Source organism: Moschus berezovskii, chromosome 5 (genome assembly GCF_049115385.1).
Source record: "Moschus berezovskii isolate FMDL1 chromosome 5, NW_MosBer_1.0, whole genome shotgun sequence".
Lineage (NCBI taxonomy): Eukaryota > Metazoa > Chordata > Mammalia > Artiodactyla > Moschidae > Moschus > Moschus berezovskii.
This window is the reverse complement of record NC_142464.1, coordinates 100,507,505-100,532,704: the sequence shown is the minus strand read 5'-3', so window position 1 is coordinate 100,532,704 and position 25,200 is coordinate 100,507,505. Positions and strand designations below refer to the sequence as shown.

At 45.7% G+C, this 25,200-nt stretch overlaps 1 protein-coding gene across 1 annotated transcript in view; it reads left to right on the top strand.

The window, feature by feature from the left end:
* Positions 1–3,077: 3,077 nt before the first annotated feature.
* SCARB2 (scavenger receptor class B member 2) overlaps positions 3,078–25,200 on the top strand; it is an 81,240-nt gene continuing 59,117 nt past the window's right edge. The window contains exon 1 of the mRNA XM_055434034.2: positions 3,078–3,496. Coding sequence (XP_055290009.1) covers positions 3,380–3,496 — 117 coding nt within the window. The 5' untranslated portion in view covers positions 3,078–3,379. The remainder of the gene's footprint in view (positions 3,497–25,200) is intronic.

The window sequence follows — 25,200 nt, the reverse complement described above, 5'->3', positions numbered from 1 at the left end:
CCCAAGATGCGTTTATCAAATCTGGAGCCATCTCTCCACCCCCACTGCCTGTTACTTCCCTAGGGGCCCAGACAAGAGGCAAGAAGGGACCTCAGTGAACAATGAGATGGAGCTGTGCCCTGAGGTTGGTGGCCCAGGGCTGAGTAGCCTAGTTAATGGAAGCTGCAAGCAGAAAACTGGTCTGAAGACGGAGGAGGGGGATTCAACGTGTACTTGGACCACTGGGTGCCGAATGCGCAAGCAAGCAGGTTACCAAAACTTTTTTCTAGTTAATGCAGGAGAGGACACACACAGACTCAGGCTGCTGAGGAAAGGGATAAGTGAGGGTTACTAGGCTGGTACAGCCCCTGAAGCAAACTGGGGCACAGGACAGAGCCCAGGTAGATAGCTAGAATCCAAAGCAGAGATGAGGAAAGAACAGACTGTTAGCATGCCAGAACTAGAGGTCGGGGAAGGCTGCTGGTGGTGTCAGGATGACCGGGAACCACCCAGACATCCTGGCCATGAGGTTTGGAGGAGCTGAATCATTCCAGACCCCACCCAGGCCTGGTTCTCTAGGGCAGCTGCTGCTGACCTTTGGTAGCTATAGATGGATAGACCTGGGAACGGGGGCGGCCACTGTCATTGCCAGAGTCCAGGCTCAGACCTGCCCTCACAATCTGCTCCAGTTATCTAAAACCCAGTAACATGCCAAAACCTAGTGGCTTCAAACAACAACAGCGGTTTATTTTGCATTTTAGGCAGGTCAGGGCAAGGCAGGGACCACTCTGCTCCATATGGCTGGGGCCCAAGACTCAGATGACTGGGGGTAGCAGGAGACTGGGGACAGCAAGAGGCTGGCAGGGCATCACCCCATGGTCTTTCCCCTGTTCACTCCAGCTTGGAGGCCTCAGGGTAGCTGGGCTTAGTGGTGTCTCAGGGCACCAAGAGCTACTATTCCCAGAGGCCCAGAAAGAACCTTCAAGTGTTTATGATCTATCTTCAGAAGTTCCAGGACATGGTGATTCAGCGCTTCCCATCCCTAAATCCAGCCCAACTTCAAGGCAAACCGTATAGACCCTCCTCTCAATAGTGCTGCCCTAAGTCGCTTTAGTCATGTGCGACTCTTTGCAACCCCATGGATTGGAGCCTGCTAGGCTCCTCTGTCCATGGGATTCTCCAGGCAAGAATACTCAGTAGAAGGAGTATCAGAGTTTTTGCCACCATTTTTAGTGCATCATAGCATCTCACCATGGAGAAGGAAATGGCAACCCACTCCAGTGTTCTTGCCTGGAGAATCCCAGGGATGGCGGAGTCTGGTGGGCTGCCGTCTATGGGGTCGCACAGAGTCAGACATGATTAAAGCGACTTAGCAGCAGCAGTAGCAGCATCTCACCAAGTGGTCAGCAAAGTCTCCTAACTGAAACTCCAGGTCCCAGATTCTCATTGATGGCAGCTGGGAGGCAGCAATACACAGGGTAAAAAAGGGAAGGGCTTTGGAAGTCACCAGGCCTGCATTCTGGTTCAGGCAGGATCAACCACTCAGCAACCGGTTGAGCTTGTTAGGTTACTTGCCCCTAAGAGCCTTGTGGTTTCCCTGCGTGTAAAAGAGGGCTAATACTACCACAGCGGCCAAGAAAATGTACTTCTCAGATCATGCACAAATGACCAACGGCCCCAGCTACTGAGCCCTAAAATCTGTCATCTGGGTCTCATCCCCAGCTTGGTGCAGAGGCCAGTTTCCTAGTGCTGCTCCCAGCCCACGACTAAATACAAGAAGCCTATTCCTGGGAGGCGCTGGGCTTCTGGGACAGGGCAGCTTGGCTTGAAGATTCCCCCAAGGCCTTGCTGAACTTTCTTAGAGCTTTACTGAAGCATAAGATGCTTCCTTCAACTCAACCTTCCTTCCTCACCTCTCTCCTTCACCAAGGCCACACCTGCACCCCAGGTCTAGCTCCGCAACCCTGTTCCCTCATAAATCTCTCCAGCAGTGCTCCCCTCCAGATGCTTTGGAGGGGAGGGTATGTGTGTGCAAAGAGCCACCAGGCTGCTGCGGGTATTAAATAGGTGTGTGACTTAGTCAAGGCCTGGGGTAGAGTTGATGTTCATTCAACTGATATTTATTGAATCTCTGCTGAGTGAGGACTTTAGCTGGGGTGGCTGGAACACGTTGGTGAGCAAAGCAGATGAGAACATGAGGGCCCCCTGCTTGAAGCTTCTTGCCGACCCCAATGCGGAAGGATAAAGTCCCAACTCTCCTACGGGACACAAGAGTCCTTCAAAGTCTGACCCCAAGGGGCCTCCATATCCCCACCCCCACACTGCCCACCAGAGCCTAGCGTCAAAAAAGACTTTCCAACGGCAATCTCAGGTTTTTCAACCCCGATATCTTTCTTTCTTTATTTTTTTTTAAAGTTTTAAAAAGCTTATTCTTAATTATAATACCTTAATTATTCTATAGAATAATTATGTCTATACAAACAAGTTTTTCTATAGAAATAATGGAGAGACCTCTAGCATGGGTGATCAAGACAATTCTTTCTTTCCACCCCCAATATCTTAACACAGCTTTTTCTTCTCCAAAAGCTTCTCCCCTCCTTGGTACACACCCTTTACATGACAAACCCTTAGCAATCCCCCACGACCAGTTCAGTCGTGGGGTGCTAGATCACCTGGGTAGAGGTGCTTGCTGGCACAGATCTCCTCATCCACCTTGTAAAAGCACTAGTTGCATTGTGTTTTAATTGCTGTAACAGTGTCCCGCTAACTTGTGAGCTCGTGTAGGTAGCAGGGGCAGAGTGTATCCATCCTGAATCCCCCACGCTCGGCGCTTGGTGGCCGGCAGCTCCCATCTGGGGAGAGACGGGGAGAGCAGGCGATTTTCCCGCGGTAACCGCGGGGCCTGCGACGAGAGGGCGGGGGCGTCGCTGGGCGAGGGTCAGGGAGCCGCCGGTGCTGGGCGGCCCCCGGGACCGGCGGCGGGGCGCTCGGGCCGAATCGCGGCGGCCGCCGCGGGGCACATGACTGCGGGCTCAGCCTCCGCCCCGCCCGCGTCCCCGCGCAGCTGCCGCCCGTCGCCTCCCGGGGTTGCGGCGTGCCGGGCCGGCGAGCGTCTCCGCGCCGCGCGCTCCCTCCGCCTCGCGAGCTGCGCCAGGCGCGCGCCGCGGCGGCCCGGGCCGGAGAAAGCGAAACCAAGGCGGGACTCCCACTCCCCTCCGGCCGGCCGGGTGCGAGCCGGGCCGCGCTCGCCCAGTCGCGGAGCCGGGAGCCGGGCCCCTCGGCCGGGCCGCGGGCGCCCGAGGGTCCCAGGTCTTCCGGCCGCCCCGGCGGCGCCCCTCCGTCTCTCCCTCCTTCCTTCTCATCCGGTCGCCGGCCGCCCGGCCCCGGAGCGGTGCGCGGAATGGGCAGGTGCTGCTTCTACGCGGTGGGGACGCTGTCCCTGCTGTTGCTGGTGACCAGCATCACGCTGCTGGTGGCCCGAGTCTTCCAGAAGGCCGTGGACCAGAAGATCGAGAAGGTGAGGCGTGGCGGGCTGTGTGTGTGTGTGTGTGCGTGTGTGTGCGCGCGCGCGCGTCGAGCGGGCTTGAGGGGGCACTTCCAGCCCACCCTCCCACTGCTGAACCTTGTGCAGGGTGGATCTGCACCCCTTATAACCCTAGTCCAGGGGCTAGGGCCCTCCTTTGTTCCTTGTCTTCTTGGACTGGGTGGGTAAGAGTTAAACAAGGCTGGAGAGGAATAATTCTGTTCCTTTTAGAGTAATAAACAAGACTGTGGGTCTAGTCTTTGAAAGAAGGCTTTCACTTACATTCTGTCATTTGTTTTCTGGGCCCTCCCCGCGCCCCAATCTCTGTTGGGCCCAAACTCATTTCCCTCCCACTTTATGAAGAAACAAACGAAATGAAAGACACCACCACCCCGCGGGTGTGTTGGCTGCTTGCCCTGGCCTCTGAAGTGGTGTGAGGTGGGGATGAGAGGCTGGTGCCTAGTCTGTTGTGTTCCTGCCTTCCTGGGCTGAGCCCCGCACTTGGTAGCCAGGCCAGGCCTCTGGGCTGGGTGACATTTCAGTTCATCAGAGCCTGTGCTGACTAGCTGACTTAGCAGCTTGGTGTCTTGTGCCAGCAGTCTGTGTTGCTTTGTCTCACCATGGATTTCTTGCTCTTCTCAAACAACCCTAAGTTTAGGTAAAGCTGCATTTAAATTCTTAATCTGAGCCCATCTCTTCCTCTCAGATGAGTGGGCTGGAGAGCTGGTCACTTCAGACCTCTCCATCCTATGATTTCACCAGTAGTCATTTCTCCTGCCCTTTCACCCACATCCACCAATCTGTGTGGAAAGAGGAACCAGAGAGAGTTACTGGGGTCACTTTTTCCTTTAAAAAAAGTTACTGGAGAAGCCTTTTTCGTTAGCACCTGATCACTGCCTGATTTCTCCCACTCCTTTACACTTACTGCTGGCCAGATAATAAAAGCTGGGGCCTCCTCCAAAATTGGTCACTGTGCTCCCAATTAGCAAAATTGTTTCATTTTTAAAATAGAGGGTTCTAAAAGCCATCAATTACTTGAAATCTGAAGCCGCTTTAAAAAAAAATGCCACGGCAAAGCATAGTTTAATTTTTTAAAAATTCACATTGCCAACGGGTGACAGGACCCACTGTCTGAGCTTCTCAAAGGCCATTGTTCAAAGCATGTTCAAAGAAAAAACTGAATTGAATCTCTCCACCTTTGTCCACCTGCAAATCCATGGCAAGGTAGTTTAAGGATGTAACCTCTTGCTTGGGTGTCTAGAGTTAAGCAATCCAATGATAGTCAATTGGATTTTCTTGTGTGGCTTTGAAAGGCTGTTTCAGGAGAGGTCTGTGTCTCAGGTATTGTCAGCCTTTGGATGCTCTGTGGCTCTACATTCATGGGCAGTGGGTAGGGAGGTGGTGGGGGTGGAAGGCAGTTGTAAGGCAGCTGGGCTGGGGCTTAGGTTTGCACTGATATTGGCGATTGGTTTTTAAAGGTGGTTTTCTCCATGAAGAATGGACTCTGATCTGACTGTAAATGAAAGGACAGGGGAAGTGAACTTTCAGAACTGCCTCACCCTGTTAAGGAACACTGCACCATGTGGTGTGTGAAACTAAATGACAGGGCTCGGTGTGGACAGGTGTGGAAATATGGTAAGGCAACCAGAGGTCACGCATTACCATCATTACCACTCCGCTTTCCTGGGTCGCCTGGAGGGGGTCGGCATGAGATGGTGGAAAGAGAAAGGACTTTGCAGGTCAGTTCGCTGGCATGAATCCAGCTCCAACGTGCACTAGCTGGGTAACTTTAGGCTAGTACTTAACCTTTCTTAAGTCTGGGCTTTTCCATATGTAAATGAGGATAACAACTATTCATGTAAATAGAATTATAAGAATTACTAGAGGAAATGGGTGTACTTTTCATGGGATACAGTAGTATGTATAGTTATTGGTAGAGCTTCCCTGGTGACTTAGCAGTAAAGAATCCACCTGCAGTGTAAGAGACATGGGTTCAATCCCTGGGTAGGCAAGATCCCCTGGAGAAAGGAATGGCAACCCACTCCAGTATTCCTGCCTAGGAATCCCATGGACACAGGAGCCTGGAGGGCTCCAGTTCATGGGGTTGTAAGAGTCAGACGCAGCTTAGCGACTAAACTACCACCACCACCATAGTTATTTGTAAATGATAGCAGTTTTATCTTTGTTAGAAGCAAATAAAAAATACATGAGATTGGAGGTTATACACCCTATGTTCAAATCCTAGCCCTGACATTTCTAGGCTCTTTCCCTTTGGGCAAGTTACATAACCTCTGAAACTCAGTCTCATTCCTGAGAGAAATGAGGATGTTAGCCATCTTGGGGGTGCATTTACCATGAAACTCACAAATCTTACACTTTGGGTCCCTCAGTTGCACGGGCCCTTCCAAGGCCCCATACCTAATTCTGTATCCAACGTTTTCTTTTCTTAGGGACAGCCTCCATACCTTGTATGAGCTTCACACAGACCTAGGATCTGCCTGTGTGTGTGCTGCTATGAAACTGAGTGAGATAACCTGCGTAAAGCACTAAGCACGGGGTGAGGCTTGGAACAGGTGCCCAATTACAGCTTCCATCATTATTCCCATTAATGTTGTTATGGAAAATTCATTCATAACTTGACTTTAATATACTTGTAATACGATCTGATTGGAGAAGGAAACAGTAACTCACTCCAGTATTCTTGCCTGGAGAATCCCATGGACGGAGTAGCCTGGTAGGCTACAGTCCACGGGGTCGCATAGAGTCGGACACGACTGAGTGACGGAACGGAACGAATACAATCTGATATTCCTAGTTCTTAATTTTTTTCCTTTGAAGATTGTCCATGTCCTGCTTTGTCTACATCAAAAAGAGGAGAGAGAAAAAGGATGAAAATCAAATGAGTAGGTTGGGCTAATTGTGAGAAGCTTAGTAACATAATTCCTATTAGAAGACTCTGTCTCATTTGATAATTGTCTTTGAGGCCCACAGCAGCCAGAGATGACTGAAGGGTGATTTTGATCTCGGCTGTTGAGTAGAGTGGAAGGAGCCAAGACAGTCTGGCTCGATTCTTGGCTTGTTATAGTATGCCTTACATTGAGAAAGCCCGTAACTGTTTCTCTTCGATGTTGTTCTTTAGTCACCCAGTCGTGTCTGACTGTTTTGTGACCCCATGGACTTAACCAACCAGGCTCCTCTGTCCATAGGATTTTCCAGGTAACAATACTGGAGTGGGTTGCCATTTCCTTCTCCAGGGGATCTTCTCAACCCAGGAATCAAACTTGCATGTACTGCATTGGCAGGTGGATTGTTTACCACTGAGCCTCGGGCAAGCTCAGTTATTTTTCTTTACTTTTCTCAATGGCAGAAGAGGCAGAGAAATTTCTCCCTTCTTGGCTGCTCACACCCACATCCTGGAGGATACTCCGAGCATGGGCCAGGCCCTCTTTGTTGAGCATTTTGACCTCCCTGAAGACAGAGCTTTGTAGGGACCCAGCAATCTCTTTTTCTGTCTAGAACCTGGAAGGGCAGGGTTTTATGTTACATTTCATCTGGTAACCCCGCTAATTGTCCTGGCAACTAGGGCAGTGCCTGGTACGTTGTGGGTAAGCTAACTGCCTGCTGTCTCACTTCTAATTGTTTTAGTTGAAAGAACATTTTCCTAAGAATCAGCAGAGCTTAGTGAAAACTCCTTTTTCAGTCACAAACAAATACTTGGATTAAATTGGACATGCCAAGTAGCAAATTATTGAACCCCTCAAAACCTCAGGTTCCTCATCTTGAAAATGGGGGGTCATACCTACCTTTGAGTTGATGCAAGAATGAAATAAAAGGATTGATGTAAAGCGTATAGTACAGTCCCTTCCTGATGCCTGAAATTATTATCGTTATTTGTATAGGCAACATATTTGCACAGCTGACAATAAACATTTGTTATTATTTCCAGCTGTTCTTTTCACAGACAGGAACCAAAGAGTAGATAAAGTTCCTTCTAGCTCCAAAATTCTGAGATTCTATGACACAGGTACGTGACCTGTGCTTGAGAGCAGCTCTGCAGCGCAGGATATTAAATTTGCCTTTCGGCTCGCTGACAGTTTGAATATCTCCCAGAAATGAGGGCACAAGCTGGCCAAAGGCAAAGTTGGCTAATAAGAGAGGGGCTGGCAGGGGAAGCAGTGAGAGGGCAAGAGACTGTTGACACTTTTTTTTCCTATTCATAGACCAAGGAAGGACGACAGCATTAGGGCTCAGGGATGAGACGAACATGACAGAGTCACCTACCCTTCACTGGAAACCTGAGGCCCTGGGCAAATACCAGTGCCTATGCGGGGAGTGAGAGCACCCTTGGAGCGCAAAGAGATAAAATATAATCCCTGACAGTTTAAGCAAATAACACTGATTGGTGAAGCAATGTGATATTTTTCAAGAGTCAAATGAGTAAAACATCTTCATTTTTTCTTATATAAAGATAATCAACTATATATAATCTTTAAGGGCTCCTTCTTGCCTCAGTTCAGTTCAGTCTCTCAGTCGTGTCCGACTCTTTGCGATCCCATGAATCACAGCACGCCAGGCCTCCCTGTCCAACACCAACTCCCGGAGTTCACTCAAACTCACCTCCATCGAGTCGGTGATGCCATCCAGCCATCTCATTTTCTGTCGTCCCCTTCTCCTGCCCCTAATCCCTTCCAACATCAGAGTCTTTTCCAGTGAGTCAGCTCTTCGCATGAGGTGGCCAAAGTGTTGGAGCTTCAGCTTTAGCATCAGTCCGTCCAGTGAACACCCAGGACTGATCTCCTTTAGAGTTCAGTTCAGTTCAGTCGCTCAGTCGTGTCCGACTCTCCGCGACCCCATGAATCACAGCACGCCAGGCCTCCCTGTCCTTTAGAGTAGGCATTGCTTAATCTGTTATTTTCTAGTGGAAAAGGAAACTGAGACTGTAAATTCGAATATGGATAGTGGTGGTTATCAAATTAGGAGCTTCCAGAAGGTGCTAGTGGTAAAGAATCTGCCTGCAATGAAGTAATCTAAGAGATACAGTTTCGATCCCTGGGTCAGGATGATCCCCTGGAGGACAGCATGGCAGCCCATTCCAGTATTCTTGCCAGGAGAATCCCATGGACAGAGGAGCCTGGCAGGCTACAGCCTAGAGTCACAAAGAATTGGACATGACTGAAGCGACTTACCACGCATGCACGTATTAGGATATTGAATTACCTTTACACCTATATGACCCTGGAAGCGTAGAGAAGTGACTTATCAAAGACCACATGATGAAGTTAGGGGCACAGACTGGCTCTTCTAGTTCACTTTTCCCATCCTTAAGGTGATCATACATCCCATTGCCTGTGACAGTTCTGGCTTATTTACACCTGTTATCCTGGAGCAATTACTAGCACCTTCTTCCCTTTCAAAAGATTCCTGGTGACTGTAAATTCTACCCTCACACATCACATTGTCCCACTTCTTGGCATTAAAGAGGAGCAGTGCTCTCAGAGGAAAGGAGCCACCCTCACGCTAGCTCAAGAAAGAGGATTTTTTTTTTTTCTCTCTAAGATTGGAAGAGGAAGCTGGTAGAAATCAAAGGGTGAGAACCACAGCATAGTAAGCCCTCCTGCGAATCCAGTAGAAACTGGACAGTCAGCAGGATCCAGGCCCAGTGTGTCTCTCATCTCTTCCTATGCCTTCCCCACCAGCTTCCTCTGTGTCCTCAGGCCCAGGCTAGTTCCTCATCTGGAGCTTCCCTAGCCCTGACCTTCTGTGATGCTCCAGCTGGTGAGCCTCCCACCAACACGCTTCATCTCTCAGTTTCTTCCTTCCAAATTCGTGACAGAGTCATGTGATTGGCTCAGCACCAGCAGAAACCATAACTCTATAAGCAGAGGCCATATCCTTGCCGGACTCGAACTCCTCCACAAAATCATCCAACTTCTCCCTGGCTTTTGGAAATGTGATCTGGTGATATCAAAATCTTATGATGTTTCTTTCAGCATCTTACTAATTCATGGTGACTGTGGGTGTATGCAGCACTAAAGATTAAGACAAGGGGGTAAGTCAGTAGTTCTCAGTGTTTTTCCTGGACTCTAGGGAACCACATCAGAATCACTTATGGAAAAAACCCAGACCCCCACCAGCCGTGCTGAATCAGAGTCCTTGGGACTAGCACCCAGGTCAAAACCAAGACTGATTCTGTTAACCGAGGTCTTCACTCCTTGAGATGGCAGTTCTTTTTTTCTTTGTGTTTTATTGTTTAAAAAAAAAAGTATTTATTTATTTTTGGCTGCACTGGGTCTTCATTGCTGTGTGTGGGTTTTCTCTAGTTGTGTGGGAGGCTACTCTTCATTGAGGTGAGGGCTTCTCATTGCAGTGTCTTTTATTGCGGAGCATGGGCTCTAGGGCACGCGGGCTTGACAGTTGTGGCACATGGGTTTAGTTGTCTCCTGCCTTGCAAGGCAGGTTCTTTACCACTGGACCACTAGGGACGTCCCTGTATTTTATTCTTTATTTTTGCCTGCTTTTCTGGTAAAGAGAAATATATGCCATTGTAAAAAGTCAGAGACAACAAAGAAAAAAAAGAGAAAGAAACCACTGTTAAATATATTGTTGATTAATCCACATGTTTTCTTTGTGCATTATAGTAGCACATATACTTTAACAGAAATGGGGTGCTTCTGTTCCCACCCTGTTATTTATTTTTAATTCCAACTGGTATAACCAGCATACAAGAGTTGATAATTCTAGTTGGGGCTATTATTCTTAGTAATTACTACTATTCTGCAGGTTTACATCAAAGAAAATATCTTTTGGGAGGGAGGGGAAGGTCTTTGCTTATGAGAACTGTTTTTTGCTTTCTTGTTTCACTGTCAAGCCACAGTGAAGGGGCCATCTGTTCTGCCAGACTCTTGCTTGTTTCCCAGGGAAGAATCAGCAGGTGGGATTATAAAATCATTAATGAAAACACATGATATTGGTCAAGTGACTAGGCATTTCTGGTCTATATCATCAAGATACATAGTCTATATCCATGATATATTACATGAAGCAACCATTTTTTGTCAAAGCTGGTAGCTAGTCAAAAGCAACTGAGAAAAATAAAGGCCACTTTCAGTGTTTGCTCTCTATATCCAAAAGCACTTTTAGGTATATTCTTTGGCAGTCATCCATTTATTTAGGAAATATTTACTGAGTATGAATCATTTATGAGGCAGTGTGCTGAGACCTATGGGTACGATAGTAAATGAGACAGAGTCCATATCCTTATGGAATTTATAATCTAATTCAGAATTCTGGGACTTAGTTGCCTTTATTCTCTTAAGGATTATTGAAGACACCAAAGAACTTATCTTTCTATTGGTTATATCTATCAATATTTATAATATTAGAAATGAAAACTGATACATTTTAAAAACACAAGTATGTGCATGCTAATTTGCTTTGGTTGTATCCAACTCTGTGACCCAATGGACTGTAGCCCACCAGGCTCCTCTGTCCATGGGATTCTCCAGGCAAGAACACTGGAGTGGGATGCCATGCCCTCCTCCATGGGATCTTCCTGACCCAGGGCTCGAACCCCCATCTCTTTCGTCTCCTGCATTGACAGGCAGGTTCTTTACCACTAGCACCACCTGGGAAGCCAAAATACAAGTATACATGAGCACATATTTCATTAGCTATCAGAGCAATGACATCATTACAGCCTGTGTAACCTCTAGAAAGTTCCACTATACGCTCATGAAAAAATGAGAGTGAAAAGGGCAGATAGTTAATGTTATTACAGAAATAGTTTTGACCATAAGGAATCCCCTGAGAGGGTCTTGGGGCCCCTCAGGGGTCCTCAGACCACCCTTGGAGAACTACTGATCTGGTTTTCATTTAATTAATTTTGTTGACTTTTAGAATTTTTAAAACATAATATAACTGCTTTATTTCTGTAAGGCCGCTTTGGGAACTATGTTATTAATGTTTTCAAGCCACCAGGGTCTTGTTTACTTTGTTATATATTTATATGTCTGTTTGGTGTCCTCATGAGTCCAGCGGAAGAACAGTGGGTTTGGGCCATCAGTGAATCAGGTTCAGGGACTCTCCTGTCTTTTCCTCTGTGTTAATCAAACCAGACCAGAACATTAGTAGCTCTATAATTGAATTCTTCAATAATTCCCCTCTAGCCTCAGCCCTGCTGCTGCTGCTGCTAAGTTGCTTCAGTCGTGTCCAACTCTGTGCAACCCCACACCATCCTCAGCCCTGCTACAGATTCTCTATCCACAGGACATAATTCAGTATTTAAAGCTAACCCCAAAGCTCTCTTTGAAAGTAGGTGTCTGGCCATATGTAGCTTTGTATCATCTTCTCAACCTGTTAAATGAATGTCATACAAAATAGATAGTTATTAAACATCACGTGGATGAATGGAGAGATGAGAACTTAACATCTTCAGGATGATTTTGGTTATATATTGTTATTCTGCTACACATTTTTTTCCAGTGGTCACGTTTGCCTCACTAATAGTTTATACCTTTAAAATCTGGAAATTTCACTGAATAATCCAGCTTTCCAGCTTCTCTGGGAGCATGTGACTGTTTGGGTTTTTTGGTTGTTCGTTTTGATTAATTTTTATTGGACTGTAGTTGCTTTTGTGGGATTCCCCAGTGGCTCAACGATAAAGAATCTGCCTGCAACGCAGGAGATATGAGTTTGATCCCTGAGTCAGGAAGATCCCCTGGAGAAGGAAATGGCAACCACTCCAGTATTCTTGCCTGGGGAATCCCATGGACAGAGGAGCCTGGAGGGCTATAGTCCATGGGATCACAGACAGTCGGACACGACTTAGTGACTAAACAACAGCAAACATAGTTGCTTTACAATGTTGAGTTAGTTTCTACTGTACAGCAAAGTGAATCCACTGTGCGTTCACATCTATCCCCTCTTTTTTGGATTTCCCGAATGTGGCTCCTTTGCAGTTCTGGCCCCGTCAGTCTGTGTGACAGCAGCGGGGGCAGAATGGAGGCTGCCCTTCAGACAGGACCTCCATCCCTGCCCCCGCCACCGTCACACTCCTGTTGTCCCCGACCCCAGGGTCCAGGGAAGGTACGCTTTGTCATGGGGTTTGCTCTGCTGTCTTTCACAGAGTGGAGAAATATCTGTTTGTATCTGATGTTCTTTACCACAAGAAGGAAAATGAAAAGATAGCCTGAAGAGGTCATTCGTTGTTCAGCTACTTGGTTGTGTCTGACTCTTTGTGACCCCACGGACTGCAGCACACCAGACTTTCCTGTCCTTCACCATTTCCTGGAGTTTGCGCAAACTTATGTCCATTTAGTCAGTGATGCTATCCAGCCAGCTCATTCTCTGTCACCCCATTCTCCTCCTGCCTTCAATCTTTCCCAGCATCAGGGTCTTTTCTAATGAGTCGGCTCTTTGCAGCAGGTGGCCACAGTATTGGAGCTTCAGCTTTAGCATCAGTCCTTCCAATGAATATTCGGGGTTGATTCTTTTAGTATTGAAGAGTTTAACATGCGTTTAACAAAAATGGGAGAGGGCGTATTTCTGTGTAGAAGTGAATATTAATGCTAGGGTTTGGCATAAAAACATGCTCAGACCTGTACCTGCTTCATTTCTTGACCTTCCCCACGTGGTTCCTTTAGCTACAGAATTTTACATTCTTTCTAAAGAAAGCAAGACAGAATGCCTTGCTTTCTTGTTATAGGAATGTCATCATTACTCTTGCAAGTCCCATTTTAAGGATATTGCTTCTAATATGATTCTTGTGATAATCCACAGTAATGGAAGGAATTAGGAGCTGTAGATATAAACAGGTGAGGGAAACATCCCTTATTTCATCTTTGAGAGATATAGTCACAAGCAAACAGGTTGTAAAATAATAAGACTGGCTCCACACATTATACAGAGAACCTGGCATTATTGCCATGGCCACCCTTCTTATTTATTCACATCTTAAAATCCTGTTTTTCATCCACTCATTCAACTGTTCCTGTATCTCCCTACCCCCATCCCCTGCCAGAATCCACATCTATCTCCCCACTCTTTACCTGGTCCTTTTGATTAAGTTTCTATCTGGTGGCTGATTTTTCTCCCTTTAGGCTGGCAGTTCTCGACCTTGGGTTCACATTTGAAATTACCTGGAAGTATTGAGAAAGTATTCTACTGGGTGTTTTGTAGCAGGAGCTTTTTCAGGATAACTGTTCTACCCTCTTGTCCTATATGTGACTTATAGACAGAGCAGCAGCTGACACATAAACTAACATTGGAGCCTCAACTGTCAGATCTCATTAGCTGAAATTATTGGAGTTGCAATTAAAGCAAAATGAGTTCAATAACAGTGACATTAAAAAAAGAAGAAAACCAATGCTTTTGTCCCTAAGTTAAAATAAGGTCAGAGAATAAGGGTAAAATATTAATGGCAGCATATTTCTTTTACCTCAATAGAGTATTTAGAAAGGTAAATAGTACAAACAACTTACAATACTCCAAGAATCTGCACTAGGTTTGCTTAATTTCTGGGAGAAATTTTTAAAATAATGCAAACCAACTGGTGTTTTGATATCTGGTAAGTTTTATTAATGTGGAATCCAATGAGAATCCTCCACACGCTATTAGATCAGGTTTTCTCAGAGTTGGTCTGCATTATCTCTGGGTAAATTTAGACCCTGTAGATGGCAATGTGGATGTTGAGTTTGTGTTTAATTATTAAGTAGCACTTTGTTGAACTAAAAGTACAAGCAGCAGTGCTCTTAAGCCCTGAAAATTTCTGAAAATATTAACTTACTTGCATTAGAGCCCAATGCAGTTCCCTGAGGGCTTATTCTTATCATCTGCATGTGGCTTTTATCAGGACAGCTGGTTCCTCAGCCATCCTTGTGCTGCTTTTCCGAAAGATCTCCACCAGGCTGGTGTGGATGTGTTGTGTCTTGTGGCTGTACCAAGTCATAGGCTTCCCTGGTGACTCAGACAGTAAACAATCTGCCTGCAATGCAGGGAATCCAGGTTCAATCCCTGGGTTGGGAAGATCCCGTGGAGAAGGAAATGGCAACCCACTCCAGTATTCTGGCCTGGAGAATCCCATGGACAGAGGAGCCTGGTGGACTACAGTCCATGGGGTTGCAAAGAGTCAGATATGACTGAGCAACTAACACCTCTCAGCAGAAGCAGCTAATTCAGCCATACCTGGGAAGAAGGTGGAACATTCCATGTTGCTGGTTCTTAAAGGGACTGTTGGGATGGCCGGTGATGGGCTGAGTCAGGTCCCATGGACTGACGTCTTGGGCTGTGTCAGGACCTCAGAGTTTATCCTGTTAGCAGTGGGGAGAGTATCTGCCCTGATAGGCACTTTTGATGGAACTCTCTGGAAGCTGATGTAGATAATACCTTTGAAAGGGGCAAAGCTGGAGAAAAGGACACCAGCTGGGAGACTACCTAACACTGAACCGTAACGCCGCAGTCCTTGCCAGTAATGAGATGAAAGTGAAAGTGTTAGTCGCTCCATCTTGTCCAGCTCTTTGCAACCCAGTGGGCTGTAGCCCACCAGGCTCCCGTGTCCATGAAATTCTCCAGGCCAGAATACTGGAGTGGGTTGCCATTTCCTTCTCCAGGGAAACTGCCCGACCCAGGGATAGAACCCAGGTCTCCTGCATTACAGGCAGATTCTTTACTGTCTGAGCCGCCAGGGAAGCCCAGTGATGAGATAGGCACAGGAAAAGAAATGAAGAGGAGGAGGTAGGACTCCTGTCATCAGTAGGACTGAGTGATTAGGGGAGAAATCATGAGCCCCTTTTTGGTCATGTTGATGTTGAGCAGCCTGTGAGGTATCCAGATTGGAATTTTAGGATGAAAGTGTAGGTCCCTCAGTCATGTCCAACTCTTTGTGACCCCATGGACTGTAGCCTGCCAGGCTTCTCTGTCCATGGAATTTTCCAACCCACTGGAGTGGGTTGCCATGCCCTCCTCCAGGAGATCTTCCCAACCCAGGGATCAAATCCAGATCTCCCACATTGCAGGCAGATTCTTGACTGTGTGAACCATCAGGGAAACCCATGGATCCATACAATTGATATTATCCCAGGAATTTCAGGCATAGCCCTTCTTTGGGCCTTGCACATGAACGTTCACTGTTACATGCATGTCAATGTTACGTCCTTAGCTGAATGTCTTCTTGAAACAGGGCCTATGCTTGTTGGGCACAGAGAAAGCTCTCAGTATATACATATTGGCTAATTAACTGAGAGGTAGGTTTTTCAGTCCAGATGATTAACCTGGCTTTGACATGGCAGATTGACCGCATAACTCAATCATCTTTACAATATTTCTCTTTTTTAAAATATTTATTTATGTGTTTTATTTTTGGCTGCTTTGGGTTTTTGTTGCTGCATGCTGGCATTCTCTCGGTGCAGTGGCTTCTATTGTTGCAGAGCATGGGCTGCAGGGCATGTGGGCTCAGTAGCTGTGGTGCGTGGGCTTAGTTGCTCTGAGGCATGTGGGATCTTAATTCCCAGACCAGGGATCAAACCCATGTCCCCCGCATTGGCAAGTGGATTCTTAACCACTGGACCACCAGGGAAGTCCCTCCAATATTTCTTCTGATGGTAGTATTACTGCATTACGCCTGGAAAAATTTGTCATGTTCTGCACTATCCAAAGTCACATGATAAAACTGATTTGGGACCTTATGCTGATTTTTAATTTAGCATCAATGGAAGACTCTGCTGGTTGCAGGGTTATCTAGTGGCCCAGGGAGGTCTTGGAGCCCAAGTGATGGTTTCTCCACAGTTTCACGGTCTTTCTGGGGTAGGTTGCCAGATAAAATTCAGGATGCCTAGTTAAATTTGAATTTCAGATAAACTTCAAGTAATATTTTAGTGAGTATGTCTATGCAATATTTTGATTCTCTTCAGTTTATCAGTTGTTAACATCCTGCTGTACTGACTTCATCTTTCTCTTATATACTTTCTTGAATTTTTTGAATGCAAGTTGCAGATATTACAGCACTTTGCCCCTGAATCCTTCAGCATTGCATCCTAAGAATTAAAAGCATTTTTGACATAGCCTGTGCAATATTTTGGGCTTTCAGGTGGCACTAGTGGTAAAGAACCCTCCTGCTAATGAAGGAACCATAAGAGATGCGGATTCTATTCATGGGTCAGGACGATGCCCTGAAGGAGGGCATGGCAACCCACTCCAGTATTCCTGCCTGGGAAATCCCATGGACAGAGGAGCCTGGCAGGTTACAGTCCGTAGTGTTGCACAGAGTTGGACACAACTGAAGCTTAGCATGCACGCATGCAATATTTGGGATATCCTTGGGCGTCCTGTGTTTTTATTCACTAAATCTGGCAGCTGTACTCTGGAAGTGTGATGGGGTAGCAGCTCCTAGAGTGGTCAGGCATGGACTTTGCAAACCCACAGACCTAGACTTGGTGGGATTTGACTTGATCAACTGGCTCTTTGAGTCTGGGAAAGCTGGTGCCATTTCCTTACCCGCAAAATGGGAATTCTTACCTTGTGGGGCCAATGGAAGGCTTAAAGTGCTCATAATGCCCAGCAGAGCACCTGACTCCTGGAGACTTTGAGTCAGTAGCAGCCTGGTAGTAATGGTAATTGTCCTTCTCTGAATTGAACATCAGGGAAGGAGATAAAAATAAAGAAGCAACTGTTTTAGAAATGTTGGCAGCTGTATTTATAAACTCCCTTCTGTTCTCTCATTCCTCTTCTCTACTTAGTGTGTACACACACACACACCCCCCACACCATCTACTCTGGGACTTACAGTGTACACTAGGTTCCTTGAGGGCCATTGTGAGTGGGGAGGTCGGGCGCCAGGGGAACGCATTAAAGGTGCAGGAGGGAATTCCCTGGAGGTCTAGTGGTTAGGACTCTCCACTTTGACTGCTGAGGGCATGGCCAAAAATAAAAGTACAGGAAAAACCAATACTCTTGAGAGCAAAATTTGAGTGGATTCGAGGTCAAAGATGGTGTGAGGCTTGTAAGGATGTTGACTCAGCTCAGAGTGACTGGGGAGAGACTGGGGGTGGGGGTGGAGGCCTACAGTGAGGAGAAGTCCCGATTGTAATAGCACCTGCTGTCAGTGTGGCTCTGACAAGCTGTCAGGCATTGGTGTTTCTGTTGCTGTTGTTAGGTTTTTATTTGGTTTGCTTAGCGAAGGACTCCAGTCGACCAGATGTTTATTTCCATCCTGAAACTTCGTCATCAACTTGAAACTTGGAGAAGTAAGTTCAAGTCAGACTGTCAGTTTTACCCTGCCTTCTGGGAATGACTTTGCCTTCCTTCTTTCTGGGAACTCTTCCTCTTGTCTTCAGACTGTTTTCTTTTTTTTTTTTTACCTAAACTGGATACAAACCAGGCAAGATAAACTCAGGCAGTTTACCATCTGTTCACTCACACTGACTGGCTCTTTGGGGTTAGATAATTCTGAGATGATTTTCTTTACTTTAATAAATGAGGCTGCAAATCCTTTCTTTTTTTTCTATTGAAGTATAGTTGATTTATAGATTGTGTTAGTTTCAGGTGTATTCTTTTTTCAGTTCTTTTCCATTATAGCTTATTACAAAATATTGAGTATAGTTCCTGTGCTATACAGTTAGTCCTCCTTGTTTATGTATTTTATATAGACAAGCGTATATCTGTTAATCACATACTTCCAGTTTATCCCTCTCCATTCCCGCCCCGCTCTTTGCTAACCACAAATTTCTATTTCTATGAGTCTGCTTCTGTTTTGTAAATAAGTTCATTTGTATTACTTTTTATATTCCATGTATAAGTGAAATCGTATAATGTTTATCTTTCTCTGACTTACTTTGCTTAGTGTGATGATATCTAGGTCTGTCCATGTTGCGGCAGCAAGCCCTTTCTCACTCTTAAGTGAGTGAGCATCCACATCTTGTCAGAATAAGCTGGCCAGGAATACAGTGTTACACCAACTATCCTGCCAATAGTCGGAGAAGCAACACTGCGAAGCCCAGTGTGGGGAATGGAGGCCCTTGGCCCTGGTGAGGGAGAGCTGACCACAGCTGATGAGGCATCAGCCTCGCCTTTGTTTTGCAAGGACAGAGGCAAAGCTAGGTGAAATTAGTCCTCTGTATCCACTTCTGCCTTCCCTTGGGGGATCTAATTAATATATTTTATAGAAAAGAGTTCCTTGGATTTTTCACTTTAAAAAATATGTATAAGGGAACAGTTATTTTTTCTGCTTATGGAAATAGTTTATTTTTGTTGTAAAAAACAAAATCCAAACAGTGCATCAGAAACATCACAGAATGAAGACCCCACCTAACCGTGTTCTATAGAGATGAAAGCTGTTAGACATCTAGTGAAGGCCTGATGATTCTGAAGATAGCTAAAAGGTTGAAATTGTAACATTATCTATACATCACCCCCCTAATGTTTCATGTTTGCATTTTATCTGCTGGTTTTGTCCACATTTATACATATTTTGCTTTGTCTGCTTTTACCAGTTAATCTACATCATGAGTATGTTTCTTATTTCTATGTAGTAGTTTTTATAATCCTAATGATTGCTTTCTACTCTAGTCTGTGAATTATTATAATTTACTAAGTCATTCTTGTCCTGTTCAACATTTTAGTTATTTCCAATTTTATGCTAATTCCTTGTTATTTCAACCTTAACTGAATCTTATGTGGGATATTTTATGAAGATAGTGACTAAAAACTTTTTTTCCTTTCTTTTCTGTTTTGTTTAACATTTGTTGGGTTGTCTATATTTGAGGAGACTCATGGAAGCGACTCGATGCCTTTCTTTCTTCAGACAAAATCCTGGAACCCCAATCTGAAGATGGTGATAGTCAACATCACAGTTACCATTTATTGAGTATTTTGAGTGTGACTTGAGATAAGCACTCTGCTTAAGTCTCATTTAATCCTTATAACAATCTTAGCCAAGCCCTCCTTCCCACGTGTGCCAGTGTTAGTTCAGTTAGTTCATGCTCGGTCGTGTCGGACTCTTTGTGACCCCATGGACTGCAGCACGCCAGGCTTCCCTGTCCATCGCCAACTCCCAGAGTTGCTTGCTCAAACTCATGTCCATCAAGTTGGTGATGCCATCCAACCATCTCATCCTCTGTCACCCCCTTCTCCTCCTGCCTTCAATCTTTCCCAGCATCAGGGTCTTTTCAAGTGTGTCAGTTCTTTGCATTAGGTGGCCAAAGTATTGGAGCTTCAGCTTCAGCATCAGTCCTTCCAATGAGTATTGAGGACTGATTTCCTTTAGGATTGACTGGTTGGATCTCCTTGCAGTCCAAGGGACTCTCAAGAGTCTTCACCAACACCACAGTTCAAAAGCATCAATTCTTTAGTGCTCAGCTTTCTTTATGGTCCAACTCTCACATATATACATGACTACTGGAAAAACCATAGCTTTGACTAGATGGGCCTTTGTTGGCAAAGCAGTGTCTCTGCTTTTTAATATGCTGTCTAGGTTGCTTATAGCTTTTCTTCCAAGGAGCAAGTGTCTTAATTTCATGCCTGCAGTCACCATCTGCAATGATTTTGGAGCCCCCAAAAATAAAGTCTGTCACTGTTTCCATTGTTTCCCCATCTGTTTGCCATGAAGTGCCAGTGTAAGCTTCCAAAATACCTCTCTCCTGTGTCAATGCAAAATAGGCAGCCTGGCACAATAGTTAGGAGTGTCAGATAAAAAACAAATCTGACTTTATACTCTATACAGTTAGCAAAAACAAGACCAGGAGCTGACTGTGGCTCAGATCATGGACTCCTTATTGCCAAATTCAGACTTAAATTGAAGAAAGATATGACCTAAATCAAATCCCTTATGATTATATAGTGGAAGTGAGATATAGATTTAAGGGACTAGATCTGATAGATAGAGTGCCTGATGAACTCTGGTTGGAGGTTCGTGACATTGTACAGGAGACAGGGACCAAGACCATCCCCATGGAAAAGAAATGCGAAAAAGCAAAATGGCTGTCTGAGGAGGCCTTACAAATAGCTGTGAAAAGAAGAGAAGTGAAAAGCAAAGGAGAAAAAGAAAGATATAAGCATCTGAATGCAGAGTTCCAAAGAATAGCAAGGAGAGATAAGAAAGCCTTCCTCAGTGATCAATGCAAAGAAATAGAGGAAAACAACAGAATGGGAAAAACAAGAGATCTCTTCAAGAAAATTAGAGATTCCAAGGGAACATTTCATGCAAAGATGGGCTCGATAAAGGACAGAAATAGTATGGACCTAACAGAAGCAGAAGATATTAAGAAGAGGTGGCAAGAATACACAGAAGAACGGTACAAAAAAGATCTTCACGACCCAGATAATCACAATGGTGTGATTACTCACCTGGAACCAGACATCTTGGAATGTGAAGTCAAGTGGGCCTTAGAGAGCATCACTACGAACAAAGCTAGTGGAGGTGATGGAATTCCAATTGAGCTCTTTCAAATCCTGAAAGATGATGCTGTGAAAGTGCTGCACTCAATATGCCAGCAAATTTGGAAAACTCAGCAGTGGCCACAGGACTGGAAAAGGTCAGTCTTCATTCCAATCCCAAAGAAAGGTGATGCCAAAGAATGCTCAAACTACCGCACAATTGTACTCATCTCACACACTAGTAAAGTCATGCTCAAAATTCTCCAAGCCAGGCTTCAGCAATATGTGAACCGTGAACTTCCAGATGTTCAAGCAGGTTTTAGAAAAGGCAGAAGAACCAGAGATCAAGTTGCCAACATCCGCTATATCATAGAGAAAGCAAGAGAGTTCCAGAAAAACCTCTATTTCTGCTTCATTGACTATGCCAAAGCCTTTGACTGTGTGGATCACAATAAACTGTGGAAAATTCTGAAAGAGATGGGAATACCAGATCACCTGACCTGCCTCTTGAGAAACCTGTATGCAGGTCAGGAAGCAACAGTTAGAACTAGACATGGAACAACAGACTGGTTCCAAATAGAAAAAGGAGTACGTCAAGGTTGTATATTGTCACCCTGCCTATTTAACTTATATGCAGAGTACATCATGAGGAACGCTGGGCTGGAAGAAGCACAAGGTGGAATCAAGATTGCCGGGAGAAATATCAATAACCTCAGATATGCAGATGACACCACCCTTATGGCAGAAAGTGAAGAGGATCTAAAAAGCCTCTTGATGAAAGTGAAAGAGGAGAGTGAAAAGGTTGGCTTGAAGCTCAACATTCAGAAAATTAAGATCATGGCATCCGGTCCCATCACTTCATGGGAAATAGATGGGGAAACAGTGGAAACAGTGTCAGACTTCATATTTTGGGCTCCAAAATCACTGCGGATGCTGATTGCAGCCATGAAATTAAAAGACGCTTACTCCTTGGAAGGAAAGTCATGACCAACCTAGATAGCATATTAAAAAGCAGAGACATTACTTTGCCAACCAAGGTCCATCTAGTCAAGGCTGCGGTTTTTCCCATGGTCATGTATGGATGTGAGAGTTGGACTGTGAAGAAAGCTGATTGCCAAAGAATTGATGCTTTTGAACTGTGGTGTTGGAGAAGACTCTTGAGAGTCCCTTGTACTGCAAGGAGATCCAACCAGTCCATTCTAGAGGAGATCAGTCCTGGGTGTTCATTGGAAGGACTGATGCTAAAGCTGAAACTCCAGTACTTTGGCCACCTCATGTGACGAGTTGACTCACTGGAAAAGACTGATGCGGGGAGGGATTGGGGGCGGGAGGAGACGGGGACGACAGTGAATGAGATGGCTGGATGGCATCACCAACTCGATGGACATAAGTTCGAGTGAACTCCGGGAGTTAGTGATGGACAGGGAGGCCTGGCGTGCTGTGATTCATGGGGTCGCAGAGAGTTGGACACGACTGGGCGACTGAACTGAACTGACTTTGATAAGGAGAGGCTGTTTAGAAGGATTATTGTAAAGGAGAAAGGACCTGGTGGTAGGGGGAGGGGATCTTGCATTTGGGAGTACATCTGACTGTATGATCTTCAGGGCCCCGAGGGTTAACCAGAAGGCTTTTCCTTTTATAAGGTGTTCATGCGGCTGAAAAGGAGAGAAACCTGAAGTTTGATTTACAAGCATTTTTTTACCCAGCTTTATTGAGGCCTGTGCATGTGCGTGCTCAGTTGTGTCTGACTCTTTGAGACCCCATGGATTGTAACCCATCAGGCTCCTCTGTCCATAGGATTTTCCAGGCAAGAACACTGCAGTGGGTTGCCATTCCCTTCTCCAGGGGATCTTCATGACTCAGGGATCAAACCCAGGTCTCCGGCATTTGCAGGCAGATTCTTTACCACTGAGCCACCAGGGAAGCCCCAAGTGTACAGCACAGTGTTATTAACTGTAGTCACCGTGCAGGCATTTGGCTACCACTGATCAGTGAGGTCAGACTGTCCAGCTAATTGATTTTGAGGCAAAAAATGGGAATCTGGAGGGTCAGCGTCTGGCCTTGTCTTAGGTAAACAAGAGGGACATCTGTGATTCTAAGTTGTACGGGGAAGGGTGTTTCTTTGAAGCCAGCTATTTCCCAGAACACAGAGCGAAGATTCTAGAACAATTGCTATTTTCCAGGAGTACAAGGCTCTGGTAAAATTCAGCGTTGCCAGGAGCACAGGTTTGCACTGAGTCCTGGCCTGGGAGGCAGGCTGCACCCTCTACCAGTATAGTAGATGTCAGGCATTCACCTAACCTCTTTGAGCTTTGGTCTCCTGAGATGTGAAACAGGGAAGATGATTTTCCTTTTGAAGACTACTAAGAGGATTGTTGTTGTTCAGTCACTAAGTCGTGTCCAACTACTATTTGTGACCCCATGGACTACAACACACCAGGCTTCCCTGTCCCTCACTATCTCCCTGAGTTTGCTTAAACTCAACCCATTGAGTTGATAATGCCATCCAACCATCTCATCCTCTGTCTCCCCCTTCTCCTCCTGCCTTCAATCTTTCCCAGCATCAGGGTCTTTTCCAATGAGTCAGTTCTTCACATCAGGTGGTCAAAGGATTGGAGCTTCAGCTTCAATATCAGTCCTTCTAATGAATATTCAGGGTTGATTTCCTTCAGGACTGACTGGTTTGATCTCCTTGCTGTCCAAGGGACTCTCAAGAGTCTTCTCCAGCATTACCATTAAGAGAATTGGATGAGATAAAGTGAGAACACAACCCTTAGCTCTTGATAGTATTCTGCAGCTCAGAAACCTTCCATACTCCTTCCTTATATATCAGATAAAATCTAGACTTCTGTGACCCCAACGTACCTCTCTAAATGACTCTCCCTGCTCTCTGTAAAGCCCACGCCCAGTCAGACCTAATACCATCACTCCTCTGGATCTTTTACTGTCTCATCCTCCATATCCACTCTTTCTGATTAAATGGAGGGCTCGAGGAGAGATGGACATAGATCAAGCACAGAGGAAGGGCTCACTCTTGTCAGCCAGACAGGATAGTGGAATCAACCCTAGCTGTCCAGAAGGCATCCACCCCTATGAACTTCTCTGCTTGCCAAATTTTTATTCCTTCTTCCTGACTCACATTAAGCCCTACCCTTCTCCATTTCAGTTTGTAGAATTCATTGTCTGAACACTACAGAGACCACTGTTTGGTGTGCTCATTGGCCATTTATTACCTGCTACTTACATTGTTAATTATCTTGCATGTGTATATCACCATCACCCAAATAGAAGGTAAACTCCTGGAACACAGAAACCATATCTGTGTTGCTAGGGATCCCCAACCTGCAATGCCTGGCGCACACACACATACAGTGTTTGGATGCATTGCATGCATAGTTCTATACTTTGCAAGAAAACCATGGTTATAGCATTGCTTTAAATAATTGTTCTGAAAAGAGATCATGGAAGGACACAGATTTTTTTTTTCCCACCCACAAAAGGAACTGGCTGCGTTTAGCTCTTTGTGTGTGTGTGTGCTAAGTCACTTCAGTCATGTCTGACTCTTTGCGAGTCTGTGAACTATAGACCACCAGGCTCCTCCGTCAATGGGATTCTCCAGGCAAGAATATTGGAGTGAGTTGCCATACCCTCCTCCAGAGGGTCTTCCCGACCCAGGAATTGAACCCGTGTCTCTTACATCTCCTGCCTTGGCAGGCAGGTTCTTTACCACTAGTGGCACCTGGGAAGCCCCCTTAGCTCTTTAGTGTGCTGAAAAAAGTGAAAGTGGAGTTGCTCAGTTGTGTCCAACTTTTTGCAACTCCATGGACTGTAGCCTACAAGCCTCCTCTGTCCATGGAATTTTTCAGGCAGCAGTACTGCAGTGGTTGCCATTTCCTTCTCCAGGGGATCTTCCCGACCTAGAGATCGAACCCGGGTCTCCCACATTGCAGGTAGATGCTTTACCGTCTGAGCCACCAGGAAAGCACAAATTAGGGTGCTGGATTACCAATAAGATACAGAAACTAATAGGTGTTAGAGCTGTGTGTTTCTGATTCTAATGTATCTGTATCTGAATTGCTTTCTCCTATCTGAATGTGGTGGCTTCTCATATCTTCCCTATGGACGGAGAAGCCTGATAGGCTACAATCCATGGGGTCACAAAGAGTCAGACACGACTGAGCGACTTCGCTTTTTTTCTTTCTTATCTGAATGTGGTTGAAGTTACGGGACAACTGCTTCCTCTGGGTACCCTTTAAGGGCTCCTTGGACTTGTAGGTGTCGAGCTGCTGTCACGGGACCTTGACTGTGGCTTTGGCTGTGACCGTTCATGCCTC